At 35.9% G+C, this 22,254-nt stretch overlaps 1 protein-coding gene and 1 pseudogene across 1 annotated transcript; both read left to right on the top strand.

The window, feature by feature from the left end:
* The window catches only part of LOC149028786 (ATP phosphoribosyltransferase 2, chloroplastic-like), a 71,848-nt pseudogene extending 50,764 nt beyond the window's left edge, over positions 1–21,084 (top strand).
* LOC149028788 (wall-associated receptor kinase 2-like) lies at positions 212–3,334 on the top strand. Its single transcript, XM_089139016.1, has 4 exons — positions 212–1,283; positions 1,408–1,599; positions 1,970–3,137; positions 3,221–3,334. The coding sequence occupies exons 1-4, from the start codon at positions 416–418 to the stop codon at positions 3,222–3,224; spliced, it is 2,232 nt and encodes a 743-aa protein (XP_088995142.1). The 5' UTR covers positions 212–415; the 3' UTR covers positions 3,225–3,334.
* Positions 21,085–22,254: the final 1,170 nt, after the last annotated feature.

The following is a 22,254-nucleotide window of genomic DNA, read 5'->3' on the forward strand; positions in this document are numbered from 1 at the left end:
GATGGAAAGCTAAGTGATGATATGAAAGGTGTTTAGTACTAGTTATTCAACCTTTTATTTTCCAACAATAATGGATGATAATGAAAGCTCATTAGAGTGGTTATGCACATTTTTCAAGATATGAAAGTTCCATTGTAATTATCTAGAAATTTTTGAATAAGAAAATGGAAATGAGCTTGGAAATTGTTTTTTTTTAAGGGGAAGAAGGTTCTAAGAAATTGCCTTGCTCATTTTTGTTGATTTAGCAGCAGAGGAAGTACTAGTAGCGGGTTATGTAACCAAATATTCAGGTACAAATTTGGTTTATCTTACATCGCTTCTCGAGCTAATTGATAGAAGATGAAGTAATTTGTAGTTTGGCCGAGTAGTGGTGGATTGGTACCTTGTACATGCAAGCATTTCTGTAGAAGATCAGATGGAAATCATAAGCTTAGCCATCGTTTTGAATCTTCTGGTGGTGTTGCAATTTCTTTTTTCATTAGTAGAAATAGCCACGGCAGTTCCACCACTAGCCTTGCCGGGTTGTGACAGCAAATGTGGAGATGTAGACATACCCTACCCTTTTGGCCTCAGGGAAGGTTGCTTCAGTGATCCTAACTACGACATCACATGTGACGACCGGAGTGGCACCCTCAAACCCTACTATGCAAATGTCACAGAGGTTCTTGAGATTTCATTATTGGAAGCTCATTTCGTTCTGCGTCACTTAGATGCTGCTTATGACTGCTTTGATAATACAAGAAACCTAACAGAATCATTCGATGACATATATAGCGTGGCAGATTCACCATTCAGGTTCTCAGACACCCGCAATAACCTCATAGGCATAGGTTGCAACACTATTGCCTCCTTAGATTCAAATTATGATGGAGTCGACGAAAATATCAATAGCGCATGTGTAGCATTGTGTAATAACTCGAAGAGTGTGATCAATGGGTCTTGCTCTGGAATTGGTTGTTGCCAGACCTCAATACCTTCGGGTCTCAAATATTTTGGTGTGACTGTTGGTGGTCAAGCTTTCTACGACAAATTGAATTGGATTTTTAACCCTTGCAGCTTTGCCTTCATAGGTGATTATAAAAACTTCACCTTTGAATCATCACATATTTCAAGAAAGAAACTTGACAGATCAAATATCCCAGTTGTGTTGGACTGGGCGATTGGCAATAAGACATGCGGGCCAAACAGCTATCCCTCTAATTCAACCAATGCCCCTGGCTACAAATGTACGTGCAAGGATGGTTTTGAAGGCAACCCTTATCTCCCTCATCAAGGATGCCAAGGTAAGTAGTATCTTATCTTTTCTTGAGTCCTAATTAGTTTGTTGTTGTAGTTGTGCATCTAGACTTCGTTACAGTAGTTAACAGCTTTTTGTCATTCTTGTGATGTGGTATGGTTTTGATGAAGACATAAATGAGTGTAAATCCCATGATATCTGCGATACGAATGCCATATGCAATAATACCTATGGGAGCTATATCTGCCAATGTCGAGAAGGCTACCGAAGCGATGGTTTCCTTTATGTCCGTGACCATGGTACGGCATATGGTGGGTGTACTAAAGACATGAAACGCATGCTGGTGATAAAAATTGTTGCAGGTAATTTTATTTATTGATAATATTTTTCTATTTTCTTGCATGGTTCTCTTATGAAATCCTCCTTTGCGAAGGAATATTTTTATCAGATAAGCCATGTAGGCCTTGCGAAGGAATATTTTTATTAGATAAGCCATGTAGGTCATCCAACTGTTTTGACTTACTAATTTATCGACTAAACTTGGATTTATTTTTCAATCTACTTTTGACTTGAATTGGAAAACGTAAGAGATTGAAATCGTAAAATACCAAAGGAGGAAACAGAACCGATAAAAAGACCTGTTATTACTTGCATTCAATCCCAATCCAAAATGGGTAATTATTTGTTTATAAATCCTCAAATGTTAAAGATTACTTTTGTTTATGCATGTAGGTACCGGTGCAGGTTTCATGGGTTTATCTACCTTTGTTTGGGTTTTGTATTGGGCAATTCAAAGAAAACGTAGACAAAGAGAAAACTTCTTCAATCAAAATGGAGGTCTGTTATTGCAGCAACAAATTGCTTCAAAGAAAGGGGGAAAATATATTGCCAAAATTTTCTCTAGTAAAGCATTAAAGAAGGCAACTAATAACTTCCATGAGAGTCAAATAATTGGTGAAGGTGGTTTTGGTAGAGTTTATAAGGGTACCATATCAAGTGGCAAAGTAGTTGCCATTAAGAAATCCAAAATTGTGGATAAAGGCCAGATTATACAGTTTATAAATGAGGTTGATATCCTCTCTCAAATCAATCATAGGCATGTGGTGAAGCTTTTGGGTTGTTGCTTAGAGGTTGAAGTTCCATTATTGGTTTATGAATTCATTTCTAATGGAACCCTCTCTGAACATATCCATAGGAAGAATCAAACACCTAGTCTTTCATGGGGTAATCGTTTAAGAATTGCTACAGAAACGGCCGATGCTCTAGCTTATTTGCACTCTTCTCATGCAGTACCTATCTTTCATAGAGATGTCAAGTCTACAAATATATTACTGGATGATAAATATAGGGCTAAAGTATCTGATTTTGGAGCTTCGAGATTGGTTCCTTTGGATGAAACTCAAAAGATGACACAGATTCAAGGGACTCATGGATACTTAGACCCAGAATGTCTTTCTACAGGCCAACTAACTGATAAAAGTGATGTTTATAGTTTTGGAGTTGTTCTGTTGGAGCTTTTGACTGGAAAGAAACCACTTTTATTTGAAGAATCTGGGGAGTGTACAACACTGGTGTCATATTTTTTATCTTCAATGAAAGATGGGAATCTTTTTAATATTATTGATGACAGAATATTAATTGATGGGAAGAGAGAACCATTATTGGCTATCGCTGAACTTGCAAGAGACTGCCTAAAGGATAAAAGGGAAGATAGGCCAACAATGAAGGAAGTTGCAAAAGAGCTTGATTCTTTGAAGATGTTCTACGAACAATCTTCGACACAACATAATCAAGAGACTGAACCTTTTCTGGGTGAACCATGTACAAGTTCTACTGATGCAACTTTTGAAGTAGAGATGAGTTATATTGTAACTAATGATGATCTTAGCTCAGTGGCAAGGTAATCTTTTATTGACATGGCATTATACTCTATGTTTATGGGTTTTCAATATCAATTTATTCTTGGATTTCTTCTATGTGCAGGTGAGAGAAAGGCAAGTGCTAGTGAAATTCACCGAAGGTGTGTCCTGCTTGATGGATTATTTTCGGAGGCCTGATCTATGTTGTTGTATGATTGAACATAACATTTCTCTATCATATCTTAAAGAGTTAGTTCATTTGGTAAAGACCAACACTTCATAATTAAGTTGTTATAATTTTTAATTTTGATTATTTTAGATAAAATCACAATCAAATTGAAGTGTCAATATGACTATGATAATCAAATTTGTTCTAATCCTCAATTTATATATCCCTATTCAAAGTGAAAAGAAAATTGGCTTCGTTGAAACTGTCATGCTTCCCTATTTCCTCAACATCTCCATGAGTCCCTCCTTTGCTTCTTTTTATACCATACAACTTTCTCCGTTCCTAAGCAAACTTTCCTTCCCCTCCTCCTTTTCTTCGTAGTTAGTTCAAAGGTGGAAACATATGAACTCCTTATCAAATTATCTGTGTCAACGATATCTACATATGCCGGGTCCATTTCTCTCTCCCTTGTGATGTGCTTGATAAAATTAGGAAGGATTGATCTAATTTTATTGGGTGGGCCCAATGAAGGCATGAAATCCATTGGATCCCATGGACAAGATTGTGTAAATCTAAGGAACAAGGTGGGTTGAGCTTTTGAGAGCCTCATTTGCATAATCAAGCTTTACTTGTAAAGGAGGGGCTGGAGGCTTTGGGAAAATCCTAATAGTTATTGGACCAATTTCATTAAGTCAATTTATTTCCCAACTCGGCCTCATTACCAGAATAGCCAATGTGTTCAATACTTCTTCTTTTGGCCAAATGTGTTCAATGCTCAGACTTGGGAAAGCAAGTGGGTACTGATTTGCTCGGCCTTGGGATGATAGTAACTAGTGTCGTGAGTCCGAAGGATGTTATTTTTGAGTATGATTGTCTTCGATTGGTAAATCTCAGCATTTGCAATCAATTATATCTACTACCCCCAGGGGAAAAAATCAATTACAGAGCCCCTTACTATTAAGAATTAAAAGCTATAAGTGGACAACTCTGCTGAAGCAGTTAAGGGACATTTGTAATTGATTTTTTTCTAGGGGTAATAGATGTAATTGATTGCAAATATAGAGGGTCTATATGTAATATGCCCCTGAGGTGGTGACTGTTGTGGAATATTGTAAGGCTTTTCTTTAGTATTCTTCGTGTTGCTCAGTTTCATATGTTTCTAGAGAATCCAATGGCATTGTTGATTCTTTATCTAGGTAGACCTTGTCCTTTTGCAAGTAAGACAGATTGGCCTTCTATCACTCTATGGCTTGTTGATGCTTGTGATTGTGTTCTCTTTCCATTCTTTCCAATAGATTTGCTTTCAACCGGAAAAAGAAAAAAGAAATTGTAATAATTTTTCGGCACCTCCCAATGTTAAGTCATTGATCCACCCCTATCCATAAGATTTAGTTTTTATTTTTCTGTTTTATTAAAATTAGAATATAGATCATCAAAACTTGATTCACTCAATGCAACTGCAGAGCTTAGAATATATTTGAATTGTGGATGTATTGTAGAACCCACATCGGGAAAAAGGGAGAACTAGTTTCTATAGTTGAACTTCCTAATAAGTTCATCGTACGAAATGTTGCCAATAATAATTATAAAACCCAAAAGATATTTTTGAAACAATCTATTTACTATCGCGCAGAAGACAACGGGATTACTTCATGATATTTAAGGTTCTAATTGGATGCGTGATTAGTTTTCTTCTATGGTACATTCTGGTAGCATATTTCTTCTTGATGTGGTACACTATGCCCCCATGCAAGGCTGGATATTTTTTGACATTTGTCCCACTCAATCTTTCTCTCTTACAAGTTGAGATCCAGGCATATGATTGCCACACATTCCTAAGTTCAGATCCACATGTTTATGGGTGAGACCCACCTCTGCCCATCAATATTAGGGGAGCACAATCCTCTACCCCGACGTATAGAAGATCCCAACTCTTCTTAAAGGCATAATGTTATAAGTCCAATGGGAATTTTTCTCTTTCTATTCACCCACTTCTAGTGATGAACTTATACGCAATAACAATGTGTGCTATTTGTTCTTTGATTGGATCTTTCAAGAACTAGTAGCAGCTAGCAATGGGAGCTCGTGTCTCAGTGGAGTGGGCTTTCTTTCTCTCTGCTTCTAAAAAACCAAGAAAGCTTCAAAGAGCTACAAAAAAGTTGGATTGGATAGTTGAGAGAGAGAGAGGTTGAAGAGAAAGACATCCCCATCTACCACAGCTAACACCTCACCAAGCTCAAGAAGATTGCAATGTTACCTTTTATAATATTAGAGTAGGAGCTAGAGCACAAGTTAGCCAATGGACTATAGGGAAGGACCAACACTTTCGGAAACACTAGAGAAATTCCACCATGAGGGGCATTGGAAAAGCAATTGATGTAAAGGAACATGATTTTGAGCTCTTGACCTTTGGATCAGGGAGGAGGATGTGCTTTGGCTATGAGCTTGGACGGTGGACTAAGTAATATGGTGTGAAATCTAGCCCAAACCTAGTTAGGACACCCTATTTGTTTTGGGTGAAGAAAGACTTGTTTGATACTAGACCTTGATGTTGGACCTTGATTTCAGTGTTACTATCTTTGAAAGCTTTAGGAAGTCATGTAAGACCTTTCCCTTATGGTAGACCCAATGTCCCGAAGTGAAGGAAATGTCTCTATGGGCCCTCTCTGTAGAAGACATGGTGTTTGACCTGAAACCCATGGATATTGTTGATGGTGCTCCATACTTGGAAGCATTGCCAGTGATTGTTTTGAATATGCAGCCTGAAGAAGGTAAGCTTAGTTGGTGGACCTAATGCACTCCCGGACATTATTTTAAGGTAATTCTCTGACCTAGACTTGTTGATTGACTTGTAGGAGAAAACCCAAGTGAATTCGAGTTGATATCGGCCTCCAATTCCCTCCCCCAAGTTGCTGTCCTTGCTTGGTCGATTGGGCCAGTCTACCAGTCAGTCGACCAAAGGATTATAAGCCCGAGAAAATCTGGTTTTTTGGTCATTTTGGGTTCTATTTATGTAGATCTTCGGGGCTTTAACCCTATTCTTCTGTTGGGACTCTCTTGGTACGTGGGAAGGCTCCTCTTAGGCTCCTCCTTGAAATCTTGTTTTTTGGTCATTTAATTGCATTAATATTATATCAAATCCTTTATATTTTAATGAGACTAATTGGTTGTTTTATTTGGACATAAACAGATTATAGCATTTGGACATCAAATCTATAAAAAGAATGGTTAGAACCATATTGGCACATTTTTAAATCAAATCAAAGAATCACACCCAAATTAAGATGGAAGATTTGATTATGTCCAAAGCTAGAGGTTTGATCTTGCCCAAATCAGAAGGATTTTCGTAAAAAGTCTTAATTCAACAAGCAAATATTTCGTTCTCTCTTGCGATCAGACATCTAAAGGAAGAAGCTGAATTGGAAAGTGACTAAATTGGAAACTATTGTATTGGCAAAGATGAAGAAAGGAAACAACTGAATTGGGAAGAATTGCATTGCCAAAGCAAACGATGGAAATAACAGAATTGGCAAGAATCCTCTATAAGAAGGAACGCATTTTCAGAGATTGAAGGAGACACTCACGCTACAACAAGAGGAAGCCACAGTTCTGAGGAAGAACGGCACAATGTTTTCTATTTTCATTTCTTTGTTTTTCTTTTCCATGTCTAGCTAATTCCAATCTTTCGATCAAGATTAATGGAAGTTTGGATTATTAGTTTTCTTTAAGTCTCAGGTATTTATGCGTTTTCAATGTTTATTATTTTATTGTATTAATCCTTAGACAAGAGGCATGTTGTTTTATGATTAATACAATACCTAGTCAATTAGAATAATCATTTATTATTCTTATATAAGTGACAAATAGCATCCTCGAATGGGTAATCAATGCCCTGGAGAGTTTGCTATGAGAATGTATATCCTAGTTTAAATAAACAAGGTTTTTCCGGGTTTATTGACTAGGGATTGGGTCTTTCAATTTTTTTATTCGATTAATAGACATAACTCAAAGGACAGATCCAAAGGTTATGTTTATTAATTAGGGAATAACTCAAAGGACGGATCCGAAGGTTATTGATAAAGTAGGGAAAGATTGGTTGTTAGAGGACTGATCCTCAATGACCATAACCAATCTACCCGAAATTAAAGTTTTTATTTTTTATGTCAATGATCAATTGAGAGAATCAATACTGAAGTTAAATCTTGATTGAAAGTTTTATTATTCTGATTTTCTTGTTAACTACTGCATTCGTTTATTTTTATTTAATTTGTTGATTCAAAATCCCCCAATTTTTATCAAGGGATAAATCTTCACCAATCTCTGTGGATTCGACCCTACTCACTACTAATACAAATTCAGTTGAGAGAAGGATTATCTTTGGTGCATTCGACACCCATCAAATTTTGGCGCCGTTGCTGGGGATTGGTTTTTTTAGATTTATTCCTTTTGCTTTATTTTATTATTTTTTTTCCCTTAATCTCTTGGTTGTTTGTTTTATGCCTCGATCCACTCGTACATGTGAACTTCAATTTGATCATGAGATTGAGAAAACAGCCCATAGATTGAGGAAGGAAACCAAACAACATTTTCAGGGAGTATCATCTTCTTCATCTTCTAGTATTGATTTAATTGGATTATTTGGGTTTGAAGAAGAAATCATGGATGCTAATAATATTAATGAGAGGACCTTAAAAGATTTAGCCATGCCAGATTTGAACCAACAACCATTATGTATTGAATATCCAAATATTGAGGTTGCTTTTGAATTAAAATCTGGTTTGATTCATTTACTCCCCACTTCGTGGTCTTGCAGGTGAAGATCCTCATAAACATCTCAAGGAGTTCCATGTGGTGTGCTCCACAATGAGGCCACATGGTGCAACTGATGAACAAATCAAGTTACAAGCTTTTCCATTTTCTTTATCTGAAAAAGTTAAAGATTGGTTATATTACTTACCTTGTGGTTCAAAAACCACCTGAATTGAGATGAAAAGGCAGTTTCTTGAAAAGTTTTTTCCTGCCTCGCGGGCTGCTACTATAAGGAAAGATATATGTGGGATCAGACAATATCATGGAGAAACTCTTCATGAGTATTGGGAAAGATTTAAGCAATTGTGTGATAGTTGTCCCCAACATCAAATTTCTGACCAACTTCTAATTCAATATTTTTATGAAGGGTTATCTAACATGGATAAGGAATATGATTGATGCTGCTAGTGGAGGTGTGTTGGTACATAAAACCCCTACTGAGGCAAGAAATTTAATTTCTAATATGGCTGCCAACACACAACAATTTGGGACTAGACGGGATGATCCACCAAGAAAAGTTAATGAGGTAAGTGTCTCTTCCATTGACCAACGTTTGGATAATCTAACTTCTCTTGTGGAAAAATTGGTTGTAGGAAATATCCAACAAGTGAAGGCTTGTGGTATTTGCTTCAAAACAAATCATGCCACAGATACATGCCCAACACTTCAAGATGAGACTCATGAACATGCCAATATTGTTGGAGGATTCCCAGGTCCACCACAAAGAAGATATGATCCATACTCAAACACATACAATTCAGGATGGAAGGATCACCCAAATCTGAGTTATGGGCCTAGAGCTAATAATTTCCAACAACAATATCAGCCTAGGCAGTCCGATCAACAATATCAACAAGCTCCTAAGCAAGGTAAGTCTCTTGAACAATTAGTTGAATCTCTTGCTCTTAGTTCTCATCAATTCCAACAGGATACAAGAGCAAGTATTCAGAACTTGGAGGGTCAAATCAGTCAACTCGCATCTTCAGTAAGTAAGCTTGAGAATCAAGGAAAATTGCCCTCACAAACAATTATCAATCCAAAGCAAAATGTGAGTGCCATGACATTGAGAAGTGGCAAAGAGTTAGAAGGACCTATTGCTCGTCATTCAAATTTAAGAGAGGAGAAAGAAAAAGAAGTAACATCTCCTGTACAACATGTAAGCCCAAAGGTAACACCCCCTCCTTTTCCAACAAGACTTTCTCAATCAAAAAAACTTGAAGAGGAAAAAGAAATTCTTGAGACATTTCGCAAAGTTGAGGTAAATATTCCTTTAATTGATGCTATCAAACAAATTCCTCGCTATGCTAAATTTCTTAAGGAATTATGTACTAATAAGAGAAAGTTGCAAGGCAATGAGAAAATAAGTGTGGGGGAGAATGTCTCAGCTGTGTTACAAAAGAAATTACCTTCAAAGTGCAAAGACCCATGTATGTTTGTCATTCCTTGTAAAATAGGTAATGTGAAAGTTGAGAAGGCTATGTGTGATTTGGTTGCTTCTATTAATGTTATGCCTTTATCAGTTTATAAATCTTTGAATGTTGGACCTTTGAAGAATACTGACGTAATAATTCAATTGGCTGATAGATCAAATGTTTATCCTGAAGGAGTGTTAGAAGATGTTTTAGTTCAAGTAAATGGATTAGTTTTTCCTGCAGATTTTTATGTAGTTGATATGGAAGAAGACTATTCTCCTAATTCAAGTTTGATTTTATTGGGGAGACCTTTCTTGAAAACTGCTAGAACTAAAATCGATGTGCATGATGGAACATTAACAATGGAGTTTGATGGCGAGATCATTAAATTTAATATCTATGCTTCCATGAGATATCCTAATGATGTATATGCTGTTTATGCTTTTGATGCCATTGACACTCTAGCTCAAAAAATATTTAATTTTTGTGATGAAGACAAGTTAAAAATTGCACTTAGTAATGGTTTAACTCTTGAAAAAGTGCAGCTTGCAAAAGAAGAGTTTGCAATAGAGGATGAATTGCAAAATACTATTTTTGAATTAGAGTCACTTAGACCTATGAGGGTTGATGTTCCTTTTGCTAATCTTCCTATTTCTAACACAACTTTTACCCTCTATTGTGCAGGCCCCCAAGTTGGAACTCAAAACATTGCCAAATCATTTAAAATATGCATTCTTTGGTGAAAATAAAAATCTCCCCGTAATTATTTCAAGTAAGCTGAATGCATTAGAAGAAGAGAGATTGCTTAGAGTGCTTCGAGAATATAAGGAGGCTATGGGATGGAACATAGCGGACATAAAAGGTTTAAGTCCCTCAACATGTATGCACAAAATCCTGCTTGAAGAAAATTGTAAGCCTTCTAGGCAACCTCAACGCCGTTTGAACCCACCTATGATGGAGGTAGTGAAAAAAGAAATTCTAAAACTCCTTGATGCATGTATGATGTATCCAATCTCAGATAGCAAATGGGTAAGTCCAGTTCAGGTAGTTCCAAAGAAAACTGGTATCACTGTGATTCAAAATGAGAATGGTGAGTTGGTGCCCACCCGAATCCAGAACGGACGGAGAGTTTGTATAGATTATCGTAAATTGAATGCATCAACTAGGAAGGATCATTTTCCTCTCCCATTTATTGATCAAATGCTTGAACGTTTAGCGGGAAAATCTCATTATTGTTGTTTGGATGGGTTTTCAGGTTTTCATCAAGTTCTGGTTGCACCAGAGGATCAAGAGAAAACCACATTTACATGTCCTTTTGGTACTTTTGCTTACCGACGGATGCCATTTGAACTTTGCAATGCGCCTGCTACATTCCAGAGATGTATGGTTGGTATTTTTTCTGAGTATGTTGAGAACATCATAGAAGTGTTTATGGATGATTTTACAGTCTATGGTGATTCTTTTGACATATGTCTAACTAACCTAACAAAAGTGCTGCAGAGATGTATAGAAGCTAATCTCTTTTTGAATTATGAAAAATGTCACTTTATGGTAGATCAAGGACTTATTCTTGGACATATTGTTTCTGCAAAAGGTATAGGGGTTAATAAGTCAAAAATTGATATTATAAAATCATTGCCTTATCCTATAACTGTGTGGGAGATTCGTTCTTTTTTGGGGCATGCAGGATTTTATCGTCGCTTTATCAAGAACTTCTCCAAAATCACACAACCTTTGTGCAGACTATTGCAGAAGGATGTAGCATTTGACTTTGATAAAGCGTGCAAGGAAGCTTTTGACATTTTAAAAGACAAGTTGACTTCAGCCCCCATCATCAGATCACCAGATTGGAACCACCCTTTTGAAATCATGTGTGACGCAAGTAACTATGCAATAGGAGCTGTTCTTGGACAAAAATTTGGAAGAGAGTCTCACGTCATTTATTATGCTTCAAGAACTCTTGACAGTGCACAATGCAATTATTCAACAATGGAAAAAGAACTATTAGCTATTGTATTTGCTTTAGAAAAATTCCGTTCTTATTTATTGGGTACTAAAATTGTTATTTACTCTGATCATGCAGCTCTGAAATATTTGTTTTCAAAGAAAGAAGCAAAACCGAGGCTGATCCGTTGGATACTCTTGTTACAAGAATTTGACTTGGAAATACGTGACAAGAAAGGTGCAGAAAATTTAGTTGCCGACCACTTGAGTAGATTGATGTCAAGTGAAGACTCATCTTCACTACAAGACAATTTCCCAGATGAACATCTCTTTTTCCTTAATGAGGTTCCCTGGTATGCAGATATAGTTAACTATTTAGTTACTAAAACTCTACCTAAGGATTTATCTAGAGCTCAAAAAGATAAAATAAAAAGTGATGCCAAATATTATGTGTGGGACGATCCTTACCTTTGAAAGCATTGTTCGGATTCAATTATTCACAGATGTGTCAATCAACAAGAAATATCATCCATCTTACAATTTTGTCATTCATATGCTTGTGGTGGACATTTTGGTCCAAAAAGAACGGCTCGAAAAGTTCTAGAATGTGGGTTATATTGGCCAACTTTGTTTCATGATGCATATAGGTTTTGTAAATCATGTGAGCGTTGTCAAAAAACTGGGAACTTAGGACATAGAGATCAATTACCCCTTATCCCTATACTTATTTGTGAAATTTTTTATTCTCGGGGTATAGATTTCATGGGTCCTTTTCCTAATTCTTTTGGTAATTTTTATATAATTCTTGCTGTGGATTATGTCTCTAAATGGGTGGAGGCTAAAGCTACCCAAACTAATGATTCTAAAGTGGTTGTGGATTTTGTCAAGTCACAGATTTTTGTCAAATTTGGCACACCCAAGGCAATGATTAGTGATAGAGGCACTCATTTCTGCAATAAAGTGATTGAAGCATTGTTCCGCAAGTATAATGTCACTCATTGTGTTTCCACTGCATACCATCCACAAACAAATGGGCAAGCTGAGGTGTCAAACCGAGAAGTCAAGTCCATTCTTGAGAATACGGTAAATCCAAATCGAAAAGATTGGAGTTTAAGACTTAATGATGCATTGTGGGCCTATCGGACAGCCTACAAAACACCTATAGGTATGTCTCCTTACCGTTTAGTGTTTGGGAAAGCTTGTCATCTTCTGTCGAGATGGAGCATAGGGCATTTTGGGCTGTAAAACAATGCAATATGGAAATGGACAAAGTTGGAGAACAACGAAAGCTTCAGTTACAAGAGTTGGAAGAAATTCGCAACGAAGCCTATGAGAGTTCAAGGATTTACAAAGATAAAACAAAGGCTTTCCATGATCAGCAATTGCGAGGTAAGAATTTTACAATTGGTCAAAAAGTTTTGCTCTACCAATCTAGATTGAAATTGTTTCCAGGAAAACTGCGTTCTAGATGGTTAGGACATTTTGTCGTTATTAATGTCTTCTCTCATGGTGCAGTTGAAATCCAAAGTTTTGAGACTAATAAAATTTTCAAGGTTAATGGTCATCGGTTAAAACCTTTTTATGAAGGTTTTCAAGTGCATAATGTTGAAATTGAGCTTGGTATTCCAGAATACAAGGAATGAAAAGGCACCAGGTCTAGCCAAAGACATTAAATGAAGTTATTTTTTAACTCTCCGCCTTCCGCTTGATTGCTCAAATCAGGTCCACTGTTCTATATATGAGGGGAGTATTCCTAAATTCTCTTATTTCTATGACAATGGGGACATTGTTAAATTTAAGTGTGGGGGAAGGGATCACATATTTATACTTTTTGTAGGTGAAATTTTCTGAAATTCTTTTTAATGATGTTTCATTTTCTATGAGTTCAATGGAATTCATGACCAATATTTACAGGTTGAATTCAATTTTGATGAATCATGATCAATTAAATTCTTTGAAATCACATGCTAATGAAAGATTGTTTTAATTTCTGATTTAGAGGAAAAAATGCTAAAGATTCATATATACAAACAATTTTTGTGAGATTTTGAGCCTAAGAGCATATATCATTAGTTTTGCTTTGATTTTCTTGATTGAGTGATAATCTTTTATGGTTGGATACTTCTAGAACTTGTTTAGTTTTGCATGCTGAAATCACATAATTGGATTAAATGCATACAAATGACAAGGGCACCTAGGATTTACCACTTTTTAGCTTTCTTTTGATAGCCTATCCTTGATTATTACCTCTAGGAGCCCACTTTGAGCCTTGACCTTTTCTTTTGATAATATACCACTGTATAAATCTCATTAACTTTTTTTGTTCTTTTCATTCTATTGAACCTAAATCGAAGGATGGTTGAGTTACTGATATGCAATATCAATTAATAGTGAGAAGGAAAGGCAAGTACTGTCAAACTTAATGCATCTTTTACTTAAAGTGCATCACCAAAAAAAAATAAAAATTTGGTGTGGCTGCATTTAGAGAAGAAAAAAAAAGTGAAAAGAATCAGTTGCTCCGAAAAAAAAAAAAAAAAAAAAAAAAGGAAGAAGAAGAATCAGTTGTTTGGAAAATAATATCATTGAGCGAAATACTTTATTTTTCCAGTGCATACTATTTTGCCATTTTTCTTTATGGCTTCTATAAGATTTTGAGAACCTGAAAAAAAATATTAAAAAAAAAAAAATTTTGATTATGACATATTATTGTGATTCAACTCATTCTTTGGTTTCATTTTACCCCAGTTTCCTTGTTTTTCCATACCCTACCTAAAGCCTCATTACAACCTATTAAAGACCTTTGGATGTATGTGTTTAATTCAATGCTTAGTGGTGGAGGTGTGATTTCTTTACAAGCATATGGTAATTATCCTTCTGTGATTGATTTGAGTGACTTTGTTACCCTTAAACACTGAGTGTATGGAGTGAATCCAAATGAGAGGGTATTGGATCTTGATGCATCTTGAATCTGATTATTTATTGAAACTAGTTCATTCATGTCGATTGATGAAGTTTAGTTGAAATTGTTGAGTCTTAGTTGAAATTCAATATATTTTTGAAATCTTAGAAGAAAAGAATTTTTAAAATAATGCTTGAGTACAAGCAATGGTTTAAGTGTGGGGGAATTTGATAGGTCATTTAATTGCATTAATATTATATCAAATCCTTTATATTTTAATGAGACTAATTGGTTGTTTTATTTGGATATAAATAGATTATAGCATTTGGATATCAAATCTATAAAAAGAATGGTTAGAACCATATTGGCACATTTTTAAATCAAATCAAATAATCACACCCAAATTAAGATGGAAGATTTGATTATGTCCAAAGCTAGAGGTTTGATCTTGCCCAAATCGAAGGATTTTCGTAAAAAGTCTTAATTCAACAAGCAAATATTTCGTTCTCTTTTGCGATCAGACATCTAAGGAAGAAGCTGAATTGGAAAGTGACTAAATTGGAAACTATTGCATTGGCAAAGATGAAGAAAGGAAACAACTAAATTGGAAGAATTGCATTGCCAAAGCGAACGATGGAAATAACGAGAATTGGAAAGAATGCGAGAATTGGCGGGAATCCTCTATAAGAAGGAACGCATTTTCGAGAGATTGAAGGAGACACACACGCTACAACAAGAGGAAGCCACAGTTCCGAGGAAGAACGGCACAATGTTTTCTATTTTCATTTCTTTGTTTTTCTTTTCCATGTCTAGCTAATTCCAAACTTTCGATCAAGATTAATGGAAGTTTGATTTTCGCCAATTGTGAGACTTCGGATTAGTTTTCTTTAATTCTTAGGTATTTATGCGTTTTCAATGTTTATTATGTTATTGTATTAATCCTTAGACAAGAGGCCTGTTGTTTTATGATTGATACAATACCTAGTCAATTAGAATAATCATTTATTACTCTTATATAAGTGACAAATAGCATTCTCGAATGGGTAATCAATGCCCTGGAGAGTTTGCTATGAGAATGTATATCCTAATTTAAATAAATAAGGCTTTTCCGGGTTTATTGACTAGGGATTGGGTCTTTCAATTTTTTTATGCGATTAATAAACATAACTCAAAGGACAGATCCGAAGGTTATGTTTATTAATTAGGGAATAACTCAAAGGACGGATCCAAAGGTTATTGATAAAGTAGGGAAAGATTGGTTGTTAGAGGACTGATCCTCAATGACCATAACCAATCTACCCAAAATTAAAGTTTTTATTTTTTAAATCAATGATCAATTGAGAGAATCAATACTGAAGTTAAATCTTGATTGAAAGTTTTATTATTCTGATTTTCTTGTTAACTACTGTATTTATTTATTTTTATTTAATTTGTTGATTCAAAATCCCCCAATTTTTATCAAGGGATAAATCTTCACCAATCTCTGCGGATTCGACCCTACTCACTACTAATACAAATTCAGTTGAGAGAATGATTATCTTTGGTGCATTCGACACCCATCGGGGAAAAGATACGGCATTTTTTACCATGGCTTACTTGCCTATGGTCTAGTACGTCCGTAGGCAATATAATTTTTTTCTAAAAAAATACTGCAATATAGCTTGTAATTGCATACGTGTCTGCTTTGAAAATTCATAACATATATTGGGGAAGCACACACAAACATAACCAAAATACTAAGACTTCCATATTCAATATTTTGAAAGTCACAAATTCATTTACAAAGTTTGTAAGTCTCCATGACATTGTTGAAATATATAAAAAACTAAAAGTTTGGAACAAAAAATCTTCCTTGCTCTCAAACTATTTTATCCAACCAAATCTTCAGTTTTGAACTCTTTATCTCAATGTTCTCAAGCTAACACATCTGCAAGAAAACCAAAGAATGAGTAATATGAGACTCCACAAACCAGGAAAGACAACTAAGCCTATGCATCTCATAGGTATCTTATAAGTAGCAAGCAAATGCTCAAGACTTTTATAGTGAGTACAGACAAAGCAAGAATTAAGTAAGAAATAAGGGAAGAGCCTTTTGATATTATATGGAAATTCTACCAGAAGAAGTGGATGGCATTTTAAAAGTTTTAGCTTTAAGAAAGGGAGGACCATCTAAGAGAGGTGGGGGATTATCAGAATCAGTAGTTGGTACAAAAGCACAAAACTGTAACAAGAGCAAGGGAATTTTTAGACAAGACCCCTACATCACGCAGCAAGTGTGGATACCTCCCCCTTTGGTCATTTGAAATTGAATATTAATCAAAATAAGCAAAACAGAACTGATGGGTCCACTGAGATTCTTAATTGGGCCTTCCTAGAATAAGCAAAGCTAATAACAAAACAGGGCTGTGTATCCTGCTGCGGAACAGTGAAGGTCTGCCACTTCTTGCAAAATCTATTACTTACAACAGCACCCAGTTCCTAACGTAAGAGTGCTTCCTACAGCAATTTCTTCATTTGTTTTCTGTTCTTTTCCCCTCTGCCATGCTTCTTGCTTTGTATCTCTTCCCAGCTTCAAATAATGAAAATGGACAAGGTAAATTCATAGCTTGGTTGAAGCCAACCATTGATTCCTAAATCCAGGTAAGGTCTCTACGCTGTCAACCTGTTAAAGAAGTAATTTCACTGCAGAATTCTACATTGGTTTGTTTTTATTGTCTAAGAATTCAATGTATAAATACACAAGTGATTCCCCCACATACGCCCACTAAAATATTTAAGAAACACGAACCATTTCATCAAAACTGAAATTGCACTAAATTAAAAATCAGCTCTAAACCTGAAATTACTGGAACCTACCACTGATTGGAATTTCAAGATTAACAATCAGAAGTGACTAGTGTAAGAGAACATTGGAGGTAAGGTAAGAATTCTTATTTACAGTTAGATTACATAAAAAAATGAGCTCTAACCCTATATTTACTTTTTTAATGGAAGATAAATTATGTTAATATGTTAGAGATCATAGCCTAGGATGCATGTTTTTTACTGGTAATATTATTCAATATATGCAAGAAGAATAAGAAGTCCTGATTCAATTATATCTTAATTCTTTTTTAACTCAAAAAGATTCTATTTCAGAAAGGAAAAAAAAAATCAGATGTGCAAGAAGAAGGTAAACCAGTGGAGATGTTTTCTAGATGTATTTTATTGTTGGGAATGGATGTACAACCATGAAAAAAACACGAACAAAACACACTCAAGGATTTTACTGTGATTCAGCATGACCCAAGCAAACATCACCAAACAAAGAAGAGGAAAGAAGCTAACATATCAGGCCTTCCTCAAAAATCAGAAGAGTCTACCCACACAAAATCAATTCCTACAGGCCCAGCTGGACCAAATTTATGTAGAAGAAAAAACAGAAAATAAAGAAAGATGGAGAGATGGAAGGAAAGGAGTTTATGGTTATACCTGCATCTGGGTCACCCTAAAGCCTTAAACCAGCAAGGAACAGTCTCGCTACATGCAAGAACAATGGCAACTGTTCTATTGAAAGACCCTTTGATCCTACTGAACTTTACATTGCTTACTTGAACAGCCGATGTCTTTGCGTTTTTGACAACCAATTTGTCAAAGAGCACCAACACAGCCAACCACATACAAGTTAGTGAAGAAAAATAATCCTTCAGACATTAAAATGCAAGTAATATTCATATCATCAGCTTAAAGGAAAATGCGGGGAGGGATACGAAGTAGTCCTTACCCGATTCTTGCAATTTTGTCCATTGCAATCATTGTAGTACTGATCAATGACTATTGGATGATCAACTGGGTGACATCCTCAAATGATATTCCTCTAGTATACCAGATCCACCCTACACAATACAACCCAACTCAGAAAGATCATGCGTGCACTTAAAGTGTAAAAGTTCAAGAACCCAAAAGCAAAGCACATCAGAGTGTTAGTGATGAACATTCCTGCTAGCTTATCACAGTATAGCAAAACAAGGATAAGCATGTAAGTCTCTATTTTGTTACCTGCCGTGTCTTAATCTGTGCCCCATTCATCGTTCCCTCGAATTGACAATTTGAGACATGAACATCTCTTACTTGAGTTCTGAAGAATCATCCCCTAAGCTTCCAATACTAGTCAATACAACAAAAAGATGATTAGGATTTGATCCTGGAAAAACCCTGTTTCCAAATCACATAAAATTTCAAGAACTCGTTGTCATACTGAAGTTTGTTTAAACAATTTGAAAATAAAGCTCAGATGAAACACCTTATTCCATGTCAGGACCACATTTAATTCCGTGATAACCACGTGAGAGCTTCCGTAATCAATTGAAATACGGTCATCCCATAAAAAACCAGATTGATCATAAGTATATAGATATTTGATACATGGAAGTTAATAGTCAAGTTATAGAGAAAGCAGGGTTTCCTAGGTGGCAAAATAAAGTTGTAGAAATCAAGTGAAAAACTAAATTTTTTCTTAACAGAAGGGGCAGTCGAAAATACCATGGTTATCAAGGCATTGGCCAAGACGTCTAGGCGGGTTTTGACCTCTAGGTGCTGAGACGCTTTTTTAACATGCAAGATTTTGGCTGCTTTATTGCCTAGGTGCTGCCACCTTGTGTGTATGTTGCTGCCCAGGCGTTAAATCAGTCACTTTTTGACATTTTGTGTCTAGTTGTTTTATTATTTATGTATATATTTGTTTTAACATTGTTAGGTGGAGAATTATTCCGAATAATGCTAAGAATTTTGTTTTACAATTCGGACTTTGATATAATTATTGGTATCATTTGGAAAAATTCGATGTAGAAGAATAATTCAGTAATTACTCAAACAATTAAACAACTATGTGTACCATATAGGTAAAGGTAAGTCAAGGTTTGAACTTTAAAGTATCAGAATTGAGTATCGCATACGGTTAAGCGATTTATGGAGACATGTTCTACTTGTGCCACACAAAGTACTTGTATTAAAAAAATGTATACGAAAAAGCCTTGGTTGCCATATTGTCACCTTCCCCAACCTCTTTGGTCGCCTTATCAGCTTTACAACCATAGAGAATACCCCCAAAAAATGGAAATACATGGAAATTTAACATCTGACCAGTCTAGCTATGCTTAGATATTCATTTTATCAAATTTCCTTACCACCCTTCCAAGTGGCAAATCTTGGTGCCAGGCTGTAGAAACCCTCTAGGCATAATCGTTTATAGAGAAATATTTGCCATTTTAACTATGATCAGAATATTTCAAGAGAGTGTTAAAGGGAAACATAATAATGAATTCTAGGCCTAAGTTACATAAAATATTCACCCCAAGTTATAAAGATGGGTCACCCTTTCCCTTCAGTTATCCAATTCCACACCCCAAGGAGAGGGTGATTCAATTTGGCAATAGTTTGTGCATGCCTCCTTTTCACTTCATGTTTTCTTACCCAAGAGAACGATTTTCATGACTTATTGTTCATTTGTGATTCTTTTTGTACTAGATGGGGATAGTAGATGCTATTTTGGATCTTGTGAGCAGTGGAAGAACACTGCGTGAAAATAATCTGAAAGAAATTGAAGGTGGAGTTGTTTTAGAAAGCCAAGTATATTCTTTTACTCCTTGGAACCCATGTAGTGGTAGAGTCAAGCATACAAGAAAGCAACTGAAATCTAGTATCTATATATATATATATATATATATATTATATATATGTTTTTTTTTTTTTTTTTTTTTTTTTTTTTTTTTTTATATATATATATATATATATATTTTATACTTTTAGTGTTGTAACAATTCACACTTCACGACTAGAATGTGTTTTAGACATTACTCATGAGATGCTTGAAAGACTGGAGGCTCATTTGAGAGCAGCTGGTCAGTTCACTATGGGTAGCTTTTGCCACTCAAGATAATTTATTTTTTCTCCATTTCAATTTTCTGTGTTTACTTATGCTTTTAATGGCAGGTAGGTGCTAACATGAGGTGAACTAGTGAAGAGGAAGTGGCTAAGAGAATTGTAAACCAGACATCATTAACTGGGTTGCGGGTGAGGTTTCAGAATTCAAGATACTGAACATGCTCCACCCCCTCCTTTCTCCCCTTACCCTTCGGTCGTTCACACTTACATTCTTGGGCTAGTCTGTTTGTCTTACTTGGAGGGCAGCATTAATTATTCAGGAGATGCTTCTTTATGTGCTTTTGAATCTACTCTTATGACAAAATTGAGAACAAAAACTAAGAATTGTCTAGATGTTCTTTGTCTATTATGACTTTGTTTCTCTGATGTAATACTTATATGCAGGGACCTATCATAAGTCCAGTCTTCTGTAAACGTGATGGTAAAATTGTTGCAGATTATTATGCAATCGTCATTTGTGTTCCAAAGAAGGAACTCTACAAAGCCATTCAGCAGCTGAGAGCCGTAAGAGAAACTCATTTTGCTTTTAATATATCTACTTACTATTTTTGGAGCTGTTTGTTAGTCTGAATCACATAATGCAGGGAACAATATTAGTCCTTATGTCTTGTGTCATACATCAGTAATTGTGTGTCCGTGTGGTACTCGTCAGTTTAAGTTTCACATTCTTGTCTCCTTTTGAAAGAATTTTTCAAGCTTTCTTGATTCAGTTGCGTCCCCTGGCCTCACTTGTGCAGGTTGGAGGCAGTGGAGTTTTGGTTCCTCCTTTAACTTATATTTTTGACGAAGAACCTCCAAGGTGGCGTGCACTTCTTACAAAGCTTGGGCTTTGATCTCTGGGAGATGTGCAACTGCTGTAGATGCACATTCTGTTTTGGTTTTAGTGCTTAATGTTTCCAGTTGAATGCTTCGGAGGATGACCAACACTCCTCCATTAGAGACATTTTATTTATCCCATTTGTTCGGGATTGGACATTGCTACTATTGGTAGCCAGAGATTTTATACTTCTCTGCATCATATCTCTTGCTCTTAATTTCTTTTGTTTCGAAAGGGTTTTCTTCGGGTGGGTGGGGGCGTGAGGGGTCCGATTGGTTAAGGTTGGAGGGGACGGTTGTCTACCTTGTGCTTACTAGAGGGCTTTCATTATTGCCCAATGTGTTTGAATCTGCTTTGTTTGGTATTAGGGCTTAGCTTGAAGCTTGTGAATCCAAACATAACTGTAACCTTAGTTTGCCTTTCATATACATAATGGGTTTTGATTTTTGGATTGAATGGCAGATGCAGTAATTCCCTGTAGCCGATTCAACGGTTTTGAAGGTGATCTTGTGAGTGTTGTGGGTAAGGTTTCCATGGCGGCATATCTCCATGTACCTGTAGACAGGTTTCCCATCTTGGAAGCTCTGAAAGAGCATTCATGCTGACCATAGAAATGGCCTCACAGGCTGGCTGTATTTTTAATTTTTCCTCGTTGAGGCATGACTTGCCACTGTTCAAGATGAGCTAACCAGAGCCTTGTTGGATACTTTGGTCAAGTGATCCCCTCATTTGTTGAACAATCATGGGTACCGTTGGGCTTTGTTCTGTCAAAAGCACATCCAAACTAGACAAATTAATGCCATTACTGGATTTTGACCTCAATTTTTGTAGTCTCGTTTTGACATCCTCAGCTAAACCTAGGGATCGAAAAATACTCTCTATCAGGTAAATCTTGTTTCTTCGATCAAGTTCGATCAATGATATTCTTTTTGTTTTCTTTTTCATTTCGTGTGTTCAACGTTAAACCCTAATTTCTACTGTTGCATTTGGTTTTGAGATATAGGGGGTTTTGGGTTTTTGTACGTAGTGTATCAATGAGATATTGACTCCCATCAGTTTTTGCAGATGGTTTTTTTTTTGGGGTTTTAGCTTTAGCTTCAAGGATTGACAACAATGTTGGATGTATGATGGTCCTATTAGGAGTTGTTATAGGGCAAGTTATAAGGATGAAGAGAAGGCGAGCAGA

This window comes from Hakea prostrata, chromosome 1 (genome assembly GCF_041222555.1).
Source record: "Hakea prostrata isolate BN-2017 chromosome 1, UWA_Hpros_2, whole genome shotgun sequence".
Classification (NCBI taxonomy): domain Eukaryota; kingdom Viridiplantae; phylum Streptophyta; class Magnoliopsida; order Proteales; family Proteaceae; genus Hakea; species Hakea prostrata.